The sequence below is a fragment of the Ictalurus furcatus genome, chromosome 1 (assembly GCF_023375685.1).
Source record: "Ictalurus furcatus strain D&B chromosome 1, Billie_1.0, whole genome shotgun sequence".
In the NCBI taxonomy this organism is placed as follows: Eukaryota; Metazoa; Chordata; class Actinopteri; order Siluriformes; family Ictaluridae; genus Ictalurus; species Ictalurus furcatus.
Window position 1 is genome coordinate 6,114,424 of NC_071255.1, and position 17,834 is coordinate 6,132,257.

General features: G+C 38.8%; 1 protein-coding gene across 1 annotated transcript in view; it reads right to left on the reverse strand.

Moving 5' to 3' along the window:
• The window catches only part of dnah5l (dynein, axonemal, heavy chain 5 like), a 311,233-nt gene that overhangs the window by 144,935 nt on the left and 148,464 nt on the right, over nt 1-17,834 (reverse strand). Inside the window, exons 46-48 of the mRNA XM_053621829.1 lie at nt 16,268-16,462; nt 14,829-14,963; nt 6,026-6,215 (exon numbers count right to left, since the gene is read on the reverse strand). Coding sequence (XP_053477804.1) covers nt 6,026-6,215; nt 14,829-14,963; nt 16,268-16,462 — 520 coding nt within the window. The remainder of the gene's footprint in view (nt 1-6,025; nt 6,216-14,828; nt 14,964-16,267; nt 16,463-17,834) is intronic.

Genomic DNA, 17,834 nt, shown 5'->3' on the forward strand with positions numbered 1-17,834 from the left:
AAAAGACACTATGAGGCAAAAAACTATGGCAAAGACTAAACATAAACCAAAGAACAAAACACAGCAACAGGGACAAAGGCAAAGAAAGACAGACGTAAGACAAAGAATGCAGTGCAAACAGTGGCTATATACACAAGTGCTTGTTAACAGGAACGTGATTCAGGCTGTGATGCAGTGGCTGCTGGGAACTGTAGTTCAGAGTTCCTTCTCTGATTAAATGACATTCAGATTATTGGTGCTTATTATTACTCTTGGCTAAAATTGAGGTTTTAATATTAAGTTTGTCATTTTAATTTCTTATTAAAACTTAAAAAGGGGATATTTTATGAAACTTAATTTACTTCTCAAACTTCTCAGCTGTCCTCACTATACTCTGCACGGTCTTGTGATCTGATACAGTGCAATTTCCGAACCAGGCAGTGATGCAGCTGTTCAGGAATGTTTCAATGGTTCCTCTGTAGAACGTGGTGAGGATGAGGGCTGCGCACAAAAACTTACTGGTTACCGAGTAGGCGAGCATCCAGTGAGCAGAAATGACAAAACAAAAAGAAGAAATACCACAGAGCGTATCTGTCAGCAGTACAAGTATTTCAAGTTCACTATTAAAGAAAAACGGAAGATGGGAGCTCTACGGGCATTTGCTGAGATAAAAAAGTGAGGAGTTCACTGAGCTTTTACAGCTAATTGACATTTGAGGTACATTCCAATTGTCAAATGCAGACTGTGAACATGGTTTCAGTATTAATCATATCAAGGTAAAATCACGAAACCGACTTGAGACCACCCACTATATCAGCTAATGAGAATCCAGTCTACACAAGTAGAGGGCCCTATAAATCTGGAAAAGATCTACAACCACTGGAAAGCAGACAAGAACAGACTGGAAAAGTTTTAAGGTAGGCTACAATACTAAATAAATATATTTTTGTATTAATGTGTTTGACAATATTTTTACTGTTTACTGTATAGGCCTATAACCATTGTAATAATTCCTTAAGCATATCATCATTATAAAACCAGTTTGGAGAGTCCCACGAGTGGTCTGCATTCTGGGATTAGTATAACAGTGATGTGGTCTGAGTGGGGTGGGGACAGGGTGGGGGTGGGGCTCCGCCCGGTACACGCCAGGGTTGGTTGTGTAAACAAGATCTAGCACTGATTTGAGACTGGCATTATTGAACTCTCCAGCGATGATAAACAGTCCATCAAGGTGTGTTCTGACAGTTATATTTTGCTAGCCAAACCTGACTAAAAGCAGTGGCTGAGGTTCATGTTGTCACGGCTCACCAGCCCAGCCCGCCAGTGAGCAGAGCTTCTTATCACCACGGGAAATGATGCAATAAAAGTAGGACTATACCTCTATAGACACACGACAGTTGGTGGCAGTTGAATTCATGTATTCGAATACCTATGTGACTACGGTGCCAAAGAGTGGTGTCATCTCAGTGAATCGAATATTTTCACAAAAAAGGTTAATTTACTGGCCCTTCCTATAAATAACATGGTTACACCAGTACGTGCAGAAAGCAAGCATCTTTTTTGCGTTGTGAATGACTTTTTGTGCATTTAATCATTTACTCAACCGATTCATGAAAACAGAGTCGTTCATGACTAAAACATGTCTTATTATCCTAAAATGAGTATGAATACATATCTACTAAAAGAGTGTTTAAGCAGAGTGTTTTTCCCACTTTTTCCCCAGATCTGCCATTTTTTAATACATTTCGTCAACTACCTAACCTGTCATTTTTTCTTTCGTTGACAGGAAATAAAAGTTGTCCTACAGGATAGATTAAGTACTTGGGAACTTTATTTTATTTCTGCAGGCGGTGTGCAGCAGCGCTTCAGGAATTATAAAATCCTGCAGGATTTTTCCCTTGTGCAGCAAGTGTGCTGGACAACCTTGCATTTTTCTATAGTACTGATGGCTCCATCCTAAAACCTATAGGAATATCCTGCACAGTTTGGCTATCTGTCCTACCAGCAAACATTCTGCAGAAAAATTTAAATCCTGTAGGATTCCTATAGGGTTTTTTTTTTTTTTTTTTAGAGATAAACCAATTACATTATGAAATCTCATGAAGATGTTGGCACTGATAACTATAGTATTACATTAACATGATTAAAACAAACATTAGAATAGTGCAGTGGCAATATGGCTGTTCCAGCATGCCAACAACCTGGGTTCAATCCACAGTTACTGTCACGATTTCCCCTTGAGACAGCGCTGTAGCTTGCAGCGTGCTCGGAAAGCCAGAGTATGCGTGCGTGCATGAGCCAGGTGCGCGAGTGCTCAGCGAACGCACACTTTTCGATTGTTGATTACTGTGACTTTGTTTACTATGGAGACATTCGTTTGTTTTGATTATGTTCTATCTCCATCCCCCGTTTAGTCATTGGTTGTGGTCCGAAGGTGTGTCTACATTGGTTTCAGCTGTCCGTATTTACCCATGATTATGTTTGTGATATAAACCCCTCGTTCCCTGTGCACAGTATTGAGTTCTCATTACCAAGCTGTTTCTCGTTTCTCGTTTCCCGGTTCTCGTTTCATGTTTCGTGTTTTGACCTTGTTTCTCATGACCTCATTTTTGATTCCAGCCTAGTCCAGTTTATGCCCGTTTGCCAATCGCCTGACCCTTTGCCTGTCTTGACCACGTCTCTGTATTACAATTTGGATTTGTCTGCCTGCCTTATTAATAAAACGTCTTTATCTGCATTTGCATCCGTCCTAATCTCCATTACGTCCAGGATCGTTACAGTTAGGGTAAGGTATACTGCAAAAAAGCAATTTCAAGAAAGTAAAAAAGCCTTATTTCTGGGAAATTAGTCTTATTTTTTGTGTAAAAAGAAAAATAATCTTGTCAAGCATGTTTTGCATTAGAACAGTAATCAGTAATTTTAAGAAAATATATCTAACTGTTTCTTAAGATATTCCAGCTAACGTTGCGCTAGACATAACTAGTAACAAGTTATAATGATGATTTACATAATATCCCAGCAGAGTAACAAGATTGTTTTCCTTATTTTAAAAGTAACACCACTTGCACAACTTCACTTTTTCAATGAAGCAGGTATACCACAAAAAAGGAATTTCAAGGAAGTAAAAAAAGCCTTGTTCCTGGGAAATGACTCTTATTTTATTTTTTTCTAAAAAGAAAAATAATATTGCCTACTCAGTAAGGCACGAGGTCCCTTTCCAGCACCTTCAAACTGACTGTCCATCAATGGTGGAATGAACTTCCAACCTCAATCTGTACAGCAGAATCTGTCACTATCTTCAAAAAACAGCTAAAGACCCACCTCTTCGTTGAACATTTAACATTTGCCTCTCCCCATTATATACTAAAAAAAAAACATTCTGCACTTACACCGACTCTTACACCTCTGTCCTGCACACTTTGCTTCTCTAAAATCTTGTATGGTAGCACTATTTGTATTGTTCTCTTCTTAATATATCGTTTTGCTTGTATTTCCTCATTTGTAAGTTGTGTTGGATAAATGCATCTGCTAAATGAATAAATGTAAATGTAAGACCACTTGCACAACTCTCATTTTTCAATGAAGCAGCTATGTGTCATGGATATGCTGAAATCCATACTAAACTACATTACCCATCAGCCCCAGCATGTCACATGACCATGCCACGTCCCACTGATCACTCACACCTGTTCTGTGTTACCCCTAATACGCACCCCTATAGAAGTTCTAGGCTGCATCTGAAATTGCATACTGTGACAATACCTACTGCATTAAATTCAGTACCTACTGCTCGACTGTTGTTACAGTATGTACTGATCAGTATATGTGGTAAGCATGAATAAAATCTAGACATACTATGCGGATTCTGACAGTTCTTCCATGCTAGTCCTGTTGCATTATGGGATGGCACAGTAGCCACACTGTCCAGTGGTTCGATACTGCAGAATCAAGGCAGAAACAGTAGGTCATCCAGCTATTTCTCGTCTACAGTTTTCTGAATACTGAGAATTTGGACATACTCTTCCTTTGGCGTACTGCTTTTTGCCTACTCTGTAGTAGGGTAATAAGGATATTTGGACACAGCCCTAGTTTTTCAGCACCTAACTGTCAAGCTTTTGTTGTTGTCATGTCTCAGGCTGCATATTTTTGCCTTGTGTCCATTGTTACGTGTATGGGTTGTGTTCACAGTTTTGGTTGTTTGTATTGCACTTTATTAAAATAAATCTGTGCTTGCATCCACCACCTTCTACAATCCCTGACACTGTATTTTTTTCCCTGTTTCAAAAAAAATGCTAAAAATAACAATGCTTCTGGTGCCTTAATTTAAGACAGTCACTTATTTTTTTTTTTATTAAGCGACATCTTGGCAGTGCTGGGATTTGAACTCACATCCTTCTGATCAGAAGTCTTAAATGCTGAGCTACCACTTCCCCTTTTTTTTGGTAATTATTAATTGTCTCAGACTGTTTTTTCACTGTATTTGCACTTTATGTAGTCTTGCGTACAGTTCCGTGTTGTACCATGGTCCTGAAGAATGTCATCTTGTTCCAGTGCTATAATTCCAGTGCCTCTTTATAGCTTATTCCAAGCTATAAAGAGGAATGGCAATAAAAACTTACTTGACTTGACTTGATCTTAGATTAAGGTATAAATTCTAAAAGTCAGCCCAATCAAGAGACCAAAATACTCATTTTAAGAAGTCTCTCTTGAATAACTGAATTTTTATTGCTTGTAATAAGCAAAGCTTGCTTAAATTTGGGCATTTTGGTCTAGTTTTAAGCTCCAATAGCATTTTTAGTGACTATTGACTATAAATAGATATTTATGCTATTCTCAAGAATTCTTACCGTCAGTTTTGCTTACCTCATTGGCAGCAAAAAAAATCTTGTTTCAAGAAAGGCATTTTTTTGCAGCATTAAAGTTAGATTTTATTCAGGGTATTTGATAAATACAGTGCCCTCCATAAATATTGGCACCATTGGTAAATATGAGCAAAGAAGGCTGTGGAAATTCTTTTTTTTTTTTTTTTTTTTTTTTACAAAAGATTAAAAAATTTTAAAAAAATACTAATAATAATAATTCACAAAAATATGCTGGTCTCATGAATATCAAACAATTGATACACAACACAAGTTTATCAAAAAATATCTTTGTTAAATATAGGTGTGCAAAAATTATTGGCACCCCTATGAATTCATATGAGAAAAATATATTTCAAGTATAGTACACCTGGGTGATTAGGAACAGGATTTTGTTCAGCCATGACTTCCTGTTTCACAGGGGTATAAATAAGAGGTAACACAGCTCAAATTCCCTTAGTCATTCATAACAATGGGTAAGACCAATGCATATAGCTGTGATGTGTGGCAAAAACATGTTGAGCTTCACAAAATGGGAAGTGGCTACAAGAAAATAGCACAAGTATTGAAAATGCCCATTTCCACTATCAGGGCAATAATGAAGAAGTTCCAGTCAACTGGAAATGTTATGAATCAACTTGGAATTGGATGTGTGTCTACACTGTCTCAACGCACTGTGAAGAGGATGTTTCAAGTGGCCAAAAAATCTCCAAGGATCACAATTTTAAATTTTTAAAAATTTAAAGACTTTTTTGCACTCTGAGCTAGGGGGAAATACCTGACATGCAGCCCATTGTGCATCATATTTCCACTGTTCTGTATGAAAAAGCATTCATGAGTTTGTTAAATCACTGTCTTTAAACCTCCATTGTTTTAAATTAAAAACATCTCTTTGATCATATTTCATATCATATTTTTCTATTGAGCATATTTTCAATTCCTATTTGAAATACACTACACTATTTATTCTCATGTTTTAGTTGTTGTTGATTAGAAAGAGGTCAGTGGCAGTGCACGCACATTTGTTGTTAAGGTTCCCCAAACCATGACACTGTTGCAGCACCTGTTACAGGAAAACACCAATAGGTTCAACTAAGGGCAGTGAACAACCTTAAATCTTGACTATACATTCCGACACACCTGTAAGATTCTGTAAAATAGTAAACACAGTAAAAGTTATGACTGACCGTGTCTTACTCGTTGAGTCTCATAGAGCTGTATCAGTTTGAGCATCCATGGTTGGTGGGCAATGAGGCCTGCCTGCTCAGCCTGGTTGCTAATAGCTGTCTCCAGCTCAGGGTAACCAGCTTTATCCAGACTGATCCCCGGGAACAAATCATTAATCAGACTCAGGAACAGGGGCTCATCCTCATCTACCTGTAAAGAAATAAAAAAAAATGAAAAAGATATTACCATTGTGAAGATTAATGCAAAGGAAAAAAGACACTGTGACACCCTGGCCGTGAGGAGAATGAAGGAGGCAGGAGTGAGAGAGAGAGTCCGAGTCTGATTAATTTTCTTTGGGCTGTGCTGTTGGAAGCAACAGTATGGAAGTCTATATATATATATATATATATATATATATATATATTTTTTTTTTTTTTAAAGAAACTAAATCGTCCCTGAGCCATCTGTGTGTATGTGTATCGCACATACAGAAGCTCAGCAAAATGCTATCAAATCAGTTTGCACTGCTTTGTACCACTACATCTCAAGATTCCAGCACACAAAAAGAACATTGTTAATCACACACAGGTGTATACTTTTAAAGAAACAAACAATTAAAGAAAATGCAAAATAATGGTAATAAATAAAATGTAAAATAACAGGATGTGCTGTAAATAAGTATTATTTTATAAGCTGCCAAATACTGAGTGGAAGCCATATTTTAAATTAAATGATTTTTTAGTGATTATTGGGATAATCAAAACTAGGACTATTCAAGCAGCAATATATTTACAAAATGCACAGATCAGCCATAATATTAAAACCGCCTCCCTAATATTGTGTGGGTTCCTCTTGTGCCGCCAAAACATATGTGACCTGTGAGGTATGGACATCCAAAAGACCTCTGAAGCTGTGCTGTGGAATCTAGCACCAAGACCACCTCAAGGTTTAATGTGTTAATATCTGTTAAAATATGTGAAAATATCTGTGGGACGTGCTGAGCAAACAAGTCTAATCCACCTTTTTGTTTAAACCCACCCATTTTTTCAACCGATCAAAAATATTGGAATATGTGACTGATAGTTGTGTCTTGCTGCCCAGTTGTGCCCTGTTAAATTGACTGTTTAAAGAATTCATAGCTCTGAATGTCTACTCTGAATGTCGACCCCTAGGTTTTGGCTGGGCAGACTGCATTTATTGTTAAAAAGGGTAAATCAACATGAACAGAGAGCTGTCAATGGGAGAAAAGCAAGCCATTTTGAAGAAAAAAAATAAATGAGAAATGAGGGAAAATCTATTAGAGCCATTGTGCAAGCATGTTGCGTAGCCAATAAAACATTTTGGAAGATCCTGAAAAAGAAATGTATCACTGGTGTACTAACAACCAGACATGGAACATGTCTGCCAAGGAAAACAAGATCAGTGGATGACAGAAATATTGCAAGAGCTGTGAAGAAAAAACCCCCAAAAACAACAGTCAGTGACATCACCAACAACCTCCACAGGCCAGTGGTGAAGGTATCACAATCCACCATTCAAAGAAGACTTCAAGTGCAGATATATAGAGGTCTGGTATACAAGATGCAAACCACTCATGAGCAGTGAGAATGAGAATGCTAGATTGGATTTCACATACAGAGATGAGCCACAAAAGTTCTGGAACCAAGATTAACCTCTAACAAAGTGATGGAAAGGCCAAATTGTGGAGAAAGAATCAAGAATCAATCTGCTCTTGATCCAAAACATAGAAGCTCATCAGTCAAGCATGGTGGAGATAGTGTCATGGCTTGGGCTTGCATGGCTGCTTGTGGACTGGGGGAAACGTAGAAGGTTTTAGAGTGGCCAAGTCAATCACCACACCTTAACCCAGTTGAGCATGCATTTAACCTCCTGAACAGGTGACCCCCCAAAACAAACAACAACTGAAAGAAGGTGCAGTAAAAACCTGGAAAAGCAACACAATAAATGCAACAGTTTGATAATGTCAGTGAGTTACCGGCTTGATGCAGATATTGTGATATGCAATCATATATTAAATTGGAGCGGGGAGCCTGGAGCCTATCCATCATAGGGCACAATCACACACACTCACACACTATGGACAATTTAGATATGCCAATCAACCTACAGTACATGTCTGTAGACTGGGGGAGGAAACCAGAGTACCCTGAGGAAATCCCTGAAGCACGGGGAGAACATGCAAACTCCATGCACACAGGATGGAGGCGGGAACCCCCAACCCTGGAAGTGTGAGGCAAATGTGCTAACCATGAATGTTGTTTCTAACCTAAGTGTCCGTACGAAGTATGTCATAGCCACCAGGGGCAGTTAAACTCTAGGCCACTAGAGGGCACCCTTACTCACTGTGTTGAACTACTTCTTCTGTTGTTTACCCCATTTCCTGTTAGGGACGCAGGTGGAGGCTGCAAACGTGCAATTTGCAAAAATATGCAAATGATAATCTGGTGATTGATATTTATTTTGCACCTCATATATATATATATATATATATATATATATATATATATATATATATATATATATATATGTATGCATATAAGTATTCTTGACCTCTTATTCAAATAGCTAAGTGCCCCATTATTGGGTCATTGTATTATCATATTGACCACAAAAAAGACTATTCATAGTCAACACTTCATCAATTTGTAGGAACATTAACATTTTTTTATGCTAATAACATTAACAATAGTTGCCTTATACCCAACCCTTCCCCCTAAACAATCTGGGTCTTACCATAAGTATGTGAATGCTGTTGCTGTGAATTTTAATTAATTCAAATCATTAGTTATTTAAAAAGAGTATATTGTTTAAAATTAGAACTTTAAGGATTTAGCTTTAAAGAAGTATTTGTTGCATTGGCCAAATTACCAAATACCTTACATTTTGATAGAACAGGTTTGATCAAAAATATTATATATCAGTTGCTGTAGTGAGTGCTGGTGCTTATAGATATTATGTATTAATCTCAGTTAGCCAGTTCGCAAAAAGTTTGTGAATGGCTTTTTGCAAAGATGTAAATATTGGCTCTCGGGGATAAGCAGGTGTCAGAAAATTTTTCCCCTTTATTTCTCTTGCTGTTTACCTGTTTACACAGGTACTAACACTAACATGTGTCATCAGTTTATCCCTGTTATTTGCCACAGACGCAGACGCATACTCCCAGAAAAGTACGCAACTTGGACAACCTACGCTCTCTGAACGTGGCCTCTGCAGATTCCTTCTCATTCTCTATCAGACTTTGGAACTGCCAATCTGTTGATTTCATTCCTGCCTTTGCAACCCACTCCAACCTCAGTGTGCTGGCTCTGACTGAGACCTGGATCCATGCTGAGAACACCCGCTGCCCTAGCCTCCAACTTCAACTTCTTCCATACCTCATGTCCCAACAGATGAGGGGGTGGTACAGGTTTGCTTCTCTCCCTTTCCCCCTCACATTTCTCCTCCGTTGTCACAACCTTACTTCCCTCTGATAGCCACCTCTCCTCACTTGACTTAAACACCGCAACTGACTTGCTATGTTCCACCCTAACATCTTCTCTTGACAGCATCCGCCCCCTAACCTCCAGACCTGCTTGCACATCACCCTCTAGCCCTTGGCTCTCAGAAGCTCCTCCTGCTTCCCCTACCTCTCTCACTGCAGATGACTTTGCCACTTTCTTTTCTAACAAGGTTACATCAATCAGGGACCAGTTCTCAACCCCAGACATGCATAGACCGGCTCCTCCTCCATGTAACTCCAAACTGACTTCCTTCTCTCCCCTCTCAGAGACTGATGTCTCTAAACTCCTCCTCTCTAGCCGTCCCACAACCTGTCCTCTTGACCCTATCCCTTCTGACCTTCTTCAGTCCATCTCTCCCACACTATTACCTGCACTCACACACATCTTTAACACATCACTCTCTACTGGGACATACCCTATCTCATTTAAGCTTGGGTTACCCCACTGCTTAAAAAACCATCACTTAACCCTGCTGTGGTTGACAACTACAGACTTGTTTCCCTCCTCCCTTTTCTTTCCAAAACTCTTGAAAGAGCCGTTTTTAATCAACTCTGCAATTTTCTCACACAGAACAACCTCCTGGACACCAAGAAGTCTGGCTTCAAGGAGACAAGGAGACTCCACTGAGACTGCTCTGCTTTCCGTCACTGAAGCCTTACGACTAGCAAGAGCAACCTCTAGATCACCTGTCCTCATCCTACTCGACCTCTCTGCTGCTTTCGACACTGTAAACCATCAGATATTCCTGTTAACTCTCTCCAGCCTGGGCATCACCCGAATGGTTCTGCGCTGGGTGGAATCCTATCTCTCAGACAGATCCTTCAACGTATCATGGAGGGAGGTATTTCTGAAACTCAGCAACTCACAACTGGCATTCCACAGGGGTCAGTTCTGGGTCCACTGCTCTTTTCTATCTACACTACATCTCTATGGCAGGTGATTGCATCTCATGGTTTCTCATATCATTGCTATGCTGATGACACCCAGCTCTATTTGGCCTTCCAGCCTGACGATCCCTCCGTCTCTGCACGTATCTCTGCTTGCCTGTCGGACATCTCGGTCTGGATGAGGGAACACCACCTGAAGCTCAACCTGGCAAAATCTGAGCTTCTCGTCATCCCAGCCTGTCCCTCAATCAACCACAACCTCACTGTACAGCTCAACTCAACCACACTCAAGCCAACCAAAATGGCCAGGAACCTTGGGGTGATTCTCGATGACAGCTTGACCTCTACGGACCACATCTCAACAACTGCACAGTCCTGTACGTTCATCCTGTACAACATCAAGAAAATCAGACCCTACCTCACCAAACAGGCTACACAGATACTAGTCCAGGCTCTTGTTATCTCAAAACTGGACTACTCCAACTCACTACTCTCGGGCCTCCTGGCCAGCTCCATCAAACCCCTTCAAATGATTCAGAATGCAGCAGCACGCCTCATCTTCAACCAGCCCAAGAGAACCCATGTCACACCCCTCTTCATCTCCCTTCACTGGCTTCCTGTAGCCGCCCGCATCAAATTCAAGGCCTTGATGCTCACCTACAAGACCTTGTCTGGAACAGCACCCTCCTACCTCAACTATCCTGAATGCTTACGTTCCCTCACGCAATCTGCGATCAATCAATGACAGACGCTTAGTAGTACCTACTCAGCGTGGCTCAAGGTCCCTTTCAAGAACATTCAAAGTAACTGTTCCTCAGTGGTGGAATGAACTTTCAACCTCAACCTGGACCAAGAATCTCTCACCATCTTCAAAAAAACAGCTAAAGGCCCACCTCTCCCGTGAACTCCTAACCAACCCATAAAAAATAAATAAATAAATAAATAAATAAATTTACTCTGGCACATACACCTCTACTCTGCGCACTTTTTCTCAGTGAGTCTGGAAAATATGGTCTTATTCCCTCAACAGCAGTTCAAATAAAACTATTGCATGCTGTTAAAGGCATACCCTCCTAGGGTCCCTCACTCAAATTACCTCCTGTATGTAAATAAGGTACATCCTTCCACAAACATCAAATGGTCATCACAAACAACACTATTTGGTGGACCCACAAAGCATCCGGGTATTTAGGGGAGAGCTGGCCAAAGATTCTGGGAATCTGTAGACAGATCTCAAAACAATTACTGTGTTTAGTTATTTTATATACCAGCTATGCAAGTTTTGAATTTCTTATGTTGTATTATTATGTTTTGAATTTTATTGGAATGTAATGTTGAATGTAATTCTTTCTTCTTATTATTAATAGTAGTATTGGATTTGGATGTGTTCATACCTGGTTAAATAAATTATTAGATTTGATTATATTCTGACTTATTCTGAAATTATTGTCTCTAGTAGATTACGTTAAGTCCTTGTTACCGCAAATCTATGACCAGGTTAGTACAGGCTAAAATTCAGGTTTAGGTGGAGCATTGGGGTACGCCAACTGAGTCCAGGCTAACAACTTGGCGTTAAGTTAAGTGTACTTAGTGTGTACAGGCTTGATAGGGAATTTCCGTTTAGGACAACATAAAGTTGATCGAACAAATCTAAATAGGGTGAAGTCTAAACCTCTGGTTATTGTAATATTTTTCTAGTTAATGTGTACATAGGAAACTATGGCATGATTATGTAAAGCTAATTTTAACTCAGATATTATTGGTCTATCTCTGTAAATTTTAGTAGTCATGACCTCTGACTAGAAATAACGTTACTATAATTAAGTGTTACTATCTAAGGGGATTAAACAAAGTACTTTTTAGAAAAGGGCAAGCATGGGGCAGCCATCTAAATAGTATTGGTCAATTACCTCTGGCTAATGACCAAGACTGGCGAGTTTGTAACCGTAAGATCCATGTACATGGTCGGCGCGAGACTCTGAGTGACATGGAATCTGAATTTACGGGCAAAATTTAAAGTATAGAATAAACTAGAATTAATCAAATGTGAAAGATTAAAAGTATCAAAATACAAATACCTAGGAAACAAATACAACATTGAGGTTTTTACAGTTGGAGTCAGATTTAATTTAAGAGAGAGTCAAACAGAATTGGAATGACAAATTTAATACTGTAAATGGCGCACTTACATAGCACTTTTATCCAAAGTGCTTTACACTGTGTCTCATTCACCCATTCACACACACACACCAAGGGTAGCAGAGCTGCCATGCAAGGCACTAACTTGCCATCGGGAACAACTTGGGGTTCAGTGTCTTGCCCAAGGACACTTCAGCATGTGGAGTCATGTGGGCCGGGAATCGAACCGCCAACCCTACGATTAGTGGACAACCTGCTCAACCACCTGAGCCACAGCCACCCTATGTAATGTAAATGTTTTCACATCGCTTCAAAAAGACAGAAACACGTGGGAATCCTTCTACCATGTCATTGGATACCATTGTTGGACCAGTGAGTGGACCCCTACAAACTACAAAGCAATAATTAAAATTTTTAATGTTTGTTGAAGGTGGCGTGGCTGACCACTTTATGTCCCAGGGTGCCCTCATTATGTTGTTTTTTTTTATCTGAAAAGTGGTTTCTAAATGAATATGCTGCTTTCTTTATTGACATACAAACATTTTTCTTTACCTTTTAATTTTGTGCTGGAAAACTAATGTTAGGAAATCTAAACTGTTTTTTTACTCACTCGAAAATGTATAAGTTACAAAACATAGTTTGTATTTGAAGTGCACCTATTATGGTTTTTCAAATATTATCTGTCACGAGGTGTGTTATATAGCTGTCTGTGAATGTAAAAACACCTGCAAAGTTTCAAAAATCTAAGTGCACCACAAACGGAGTTATTAACTCCCAAAAGAAGGAACCGATTCTGAACACCTGAAACGAGTCGTTAGTAATTCCAGACTTAATTAATACTTCCTGTATTAACGTACATAGGTTTGTAACAAAAAAAACCCGCCTCTGGTCTTCACTGGTTGCTCGAGAACAGACACAGGTGAAACTCATTATGGTAGTGGGCGTTTCCTTTTCAAGACATGCTGACAGCAGTAGACCAATCACAACAGACTGGGACATCTGACCAATCAGAGCAGAGTATGCTCTCTGAAAGGAGGAGTTTAAAATTAATCCTTTAGAACAGATCATTGAATGAGTCGTTTGTGACACCGGGGGGAAAAGGTAATGCTGCAATTTAAATTATAAGCACATTAAAATGTTTTTTGACCTTGGATGCATGTAAATCTATTGTATGAGACCTTTAAAACAAAATTAGGATAGTTTCAAAGCCATAATAGGTGCACTTTAAACAAAATCATGTATTGTTATAAAAAATTTTGGAGAGAGAGGATTAGCATTCAGTTGGAAGACAAACTGTTGGGGTCACCATAACATGAAAATCTAGAGAATTTAGAATTAATATCCAATTTTGATCCATAACTCAACATATACAAACATATTATCAATGTAGCGTAGCCTATTTGCTGTCATCACCAATACTGTATGTCAAGACTTCACAGAAAATATGTGTGTGTGTGCATATATATGTTAATTGGCATGTGGTAAATAGTGCATTTTGGTGGTTGGTTAGGTCTGTTGAAGAAATGTGTTAAAAGCACATGTCCAATAATATATCTCCCTTTAATATGATATGTTATCTGCAAATTCATTGGTGGGTACATGTTTATTGTTGATTCTTTCCAAGTTTATGAATTGGTTATGGTCCACTGAATATACACTGTAGGGCCAAATGTTTGTAGCCACCTGAGCATCATACCAATATATGTTTTTTGAACATCCTAGTTCAGGTTTAGTCCTCCCTTTGCATTTATAATAATCTCCCCTCTTCTGGTACTGCTTTCCACTAGATGTTGGAACATGGCTGTGAGGATTTGCCCATTCAGCCACAAGACAATTAGTAAGACAAGGCATAATGTCAGGCAAGGAAGCCTGGGGCACAGTTGGCATTGCAGTTCATCCCAAAGGTGTTCATATAGTGTATCTTCAACACACAGGAAAACTTTGGGGGTCTAGCTGTCATGAGGATTTTCAAAATCCACTTATCTACTTACTGTTGGAATTTACTTGTGAGTGAAAAAATACTAATACTCATAAGACAGAGTACAGAGTCCTCTTCTGTTACCATGCCAGTGAGACTATCTAATAAGGAAGATTGAAGGTTAAGCTTTCCTTATTAATGACTAGGTTACATTGGGGAAAGTACTACTGTACAATTTTAGAAAGGAGCACCTATCTATGGATATCTATTAGCTACAACATTCAATACTGCAAGTCTGATATTTGATAGCCAGATTTTACTCATCCTACAAAGCCAATAAAATAAAGTAAATACATACAAGTTTGGAGAGGTTCATGTCACGTAGCACCCTCATAACCACAGTCTTCTCTGACTCAGATGGGTTAGATCGCTTCACTGCTCCCAGCGTCCTCAAAACAGACAGGATATTTCGCAAGCCAAAGTCATAGTGAACCTATGGAAACAGTATTAACCATACAAATATCAATAAATATTTTACTGCTGCATTCTCAACACAAAGAACACAGCAAGAATAGTGGTAACCCTCCTTAAAATTAAATGTGTAACCTAATTTGATGCCATAGCCAATTTCAGTAAGAAGAAATAACAGAAATGCCAATAGCTCAATAACAACTGGGTTATAAAGCTACAAAGTTCACGTTGTGAAATACATACCATCAGACTAGAGTATAATGGAAAAAGTGGTGAAATCTCAGCAAGTAAAATATAACATTTAAAAAATAATAATAAATATTATTTAGCAGAAGTCATCAATTGTGTCAGAACTTTTTTGAACCTCAATATGAAATTACAATATATAAAAATTAAGTGAAAAACAATCAAAGATTTATAGGGAATAAATAAATAAATAAATAACCTTGTTGCATAAGTGTGCACACCCCTAAACTAACACTTTGTTGAAGCACCTTTTGATTTTATTACACCACTCAGTCTTTTGGGGTAAGAGTCTATCAACATGGAATATCTTGACTTGGTAATTTTTCTCACTCTTTCTTACAAAAGCAATCTACTAGATCTATCACACTGTGAGGGCATCTCATGTGCACAGGCCATTTCAGGTCACCTCACATATTATAGTTGGACTCAGGTCTGGGCTCTGGCTACGCCATTCAAAATCAGTGATCTTTATTTTGGTTAAACTTTCCTTTGTTGATTTGGATGCATGCTTTGGGTTATTAACATGTTGACAGATGAAATTCCTTTTCATTTTCAGCTTACTAGCATACAATCGTAGGTTTTGCACTAAAATCAGCTGGAATTTGTAACTATTCATAATTCCCTCCAGCCCCAGTTCTGGCAGAAGAAAAGCAGCTCTAAAGCATGATGCTGCATATATATATGGAGGGGGCGGGGCACCAAATAGAAACAACTAGATCAAATTGATCACTACTTCAGCTCTTAACACTACTGCATACACTCACAACGCCAGGACATCACTAGCACATAGAGCATATGGCATAGCTGCACATGCATTGATTTTGCAGTGGCACATCCTCAACTTGGACACACACTATGGGTTCTCAGGTTTGTGCCTGCTTGCTTGCATGTCTGATTCACTCTCTTTGAAAATAAATGGAGAATACCATTGTGAAAAGTCATGAACTCCTCCTAACTGGTTTTAACATTTGCAATGCTAGTTGTTTGTTTACACAAAAAAAACAACTACTTTGATTTCAATGTATCAAATACTTTCGGAAAGCACAGGTATTTTCATCACTTATTCACAAAGTAGCTTACTTGTTTGGAGAGCTGCTCCTCACACAATTTGTAAAGTGTATAAAACTTGCGGCTGAGCATCTGGTTCTCTCTGAAGCCAGAACTCGCAAGTTTGACTCTCATAATTATAGCACGGTCTGGCACCATCATGGCCACTATACGAAACTGAATCTTCAGATTCTCAGGCAGCTCCTGTCTTCCTGCATATCCTGGATTCTGTTTCATAAGACATGATGTTAAACATCTGTTAAGAATGAACATGATCATACACTGAATTTAATACAAAATTAATTTAATACAAAGAGAACTTACACCAAATTCAAGATACCAAAATGTGTTTAAAACTTCAGAGTCCACTGCCAACTTGATTATTTCACTATTTATCTAACATAGAGTGTTATACAATATTATGCAAAATAATACATTGCTGTAGTATTACTGAGGTATTACTTAAAAATAATACATAACAACAGATAGTTATGGGACTAACTGAAAGATCCAAGCATATTAGGGATGTCATGATACCAAAATCTAGTAGTCGGTACCGATACCACCAAAAGTACACGATACTCGATACCAAAGTCGATACCACGGTGTGGTATGAAAATAAAATGAAATAAAGTAAATTAAAAACTCTCCTGGAGGACATCCTCCTCTGGCTGATACTGGCAAAGAAAGAGAGAGAGAGAGAGAGAGAGAGAGAGAGAGAGAGAGAGAGAGAGAGAAAGAGGGGATATTTTAGTTATCAAACACTGTCTGACAATGAGTGGAGGTGCACTCCTAAACGTGCGCGCACACACGCACACACACAGACGCACGTGCGCACACACAAACCTTATACTCTGAATGCAAGCATTAGTTTAAATTCACTGATATGGTGGCAGGCCAGAAAGATTTATTAAAAGCATGAACATTTGAATAATTATTAGTGACATTAGGCTAGATTTAGCTGACAGGACACGGGCTGAATGGTGATGCGTGGTGGTCCATTTGGAGGTAGTTTATAACATTGCAATGCATTAGCGTCGTTAACAAATAACCGGCTATCGCTAACATTACATGGAGCATAAGGTTAGCTGGTTTCACGGCAACAATGCAGCTGCCTCAAACAAACATAATGTAGGACCTGTCTTTCAGGTGCTTCGCCAAATTCCAGGTGTTTCCTCGCTTTGTTTGAAATGAACGATAGCATCGGTTGCACACCGGAAACCGGTACTAGCTTTCCTCTCTTTTCCTCTCAACGAGTCGGGGCGGAGCTAAACTTCTTAAGCTAAACTAATCTTCTGTAGTTTTTCCCGTGTGCTTGTAGGCGTTCTTCTTCTTCTTCACCACTTGTGGACCGACTAAAACACTTGCGCGTATTTGCTGCCCCCGTCAGGTCCGGAACAATCGGTTCCAACGAGGGTGCAGAAAACAAGTACTGTCACGTTTTAAGAATGTTGGTACCGACTTGGTACCGAAGTATCGGTTCTAGTGACATCCCTAATATATATATATATATATATATATACATATATATATATATATATATATATATATATATATATATATATATATATATATATATATATATATCTCATTGCATTAA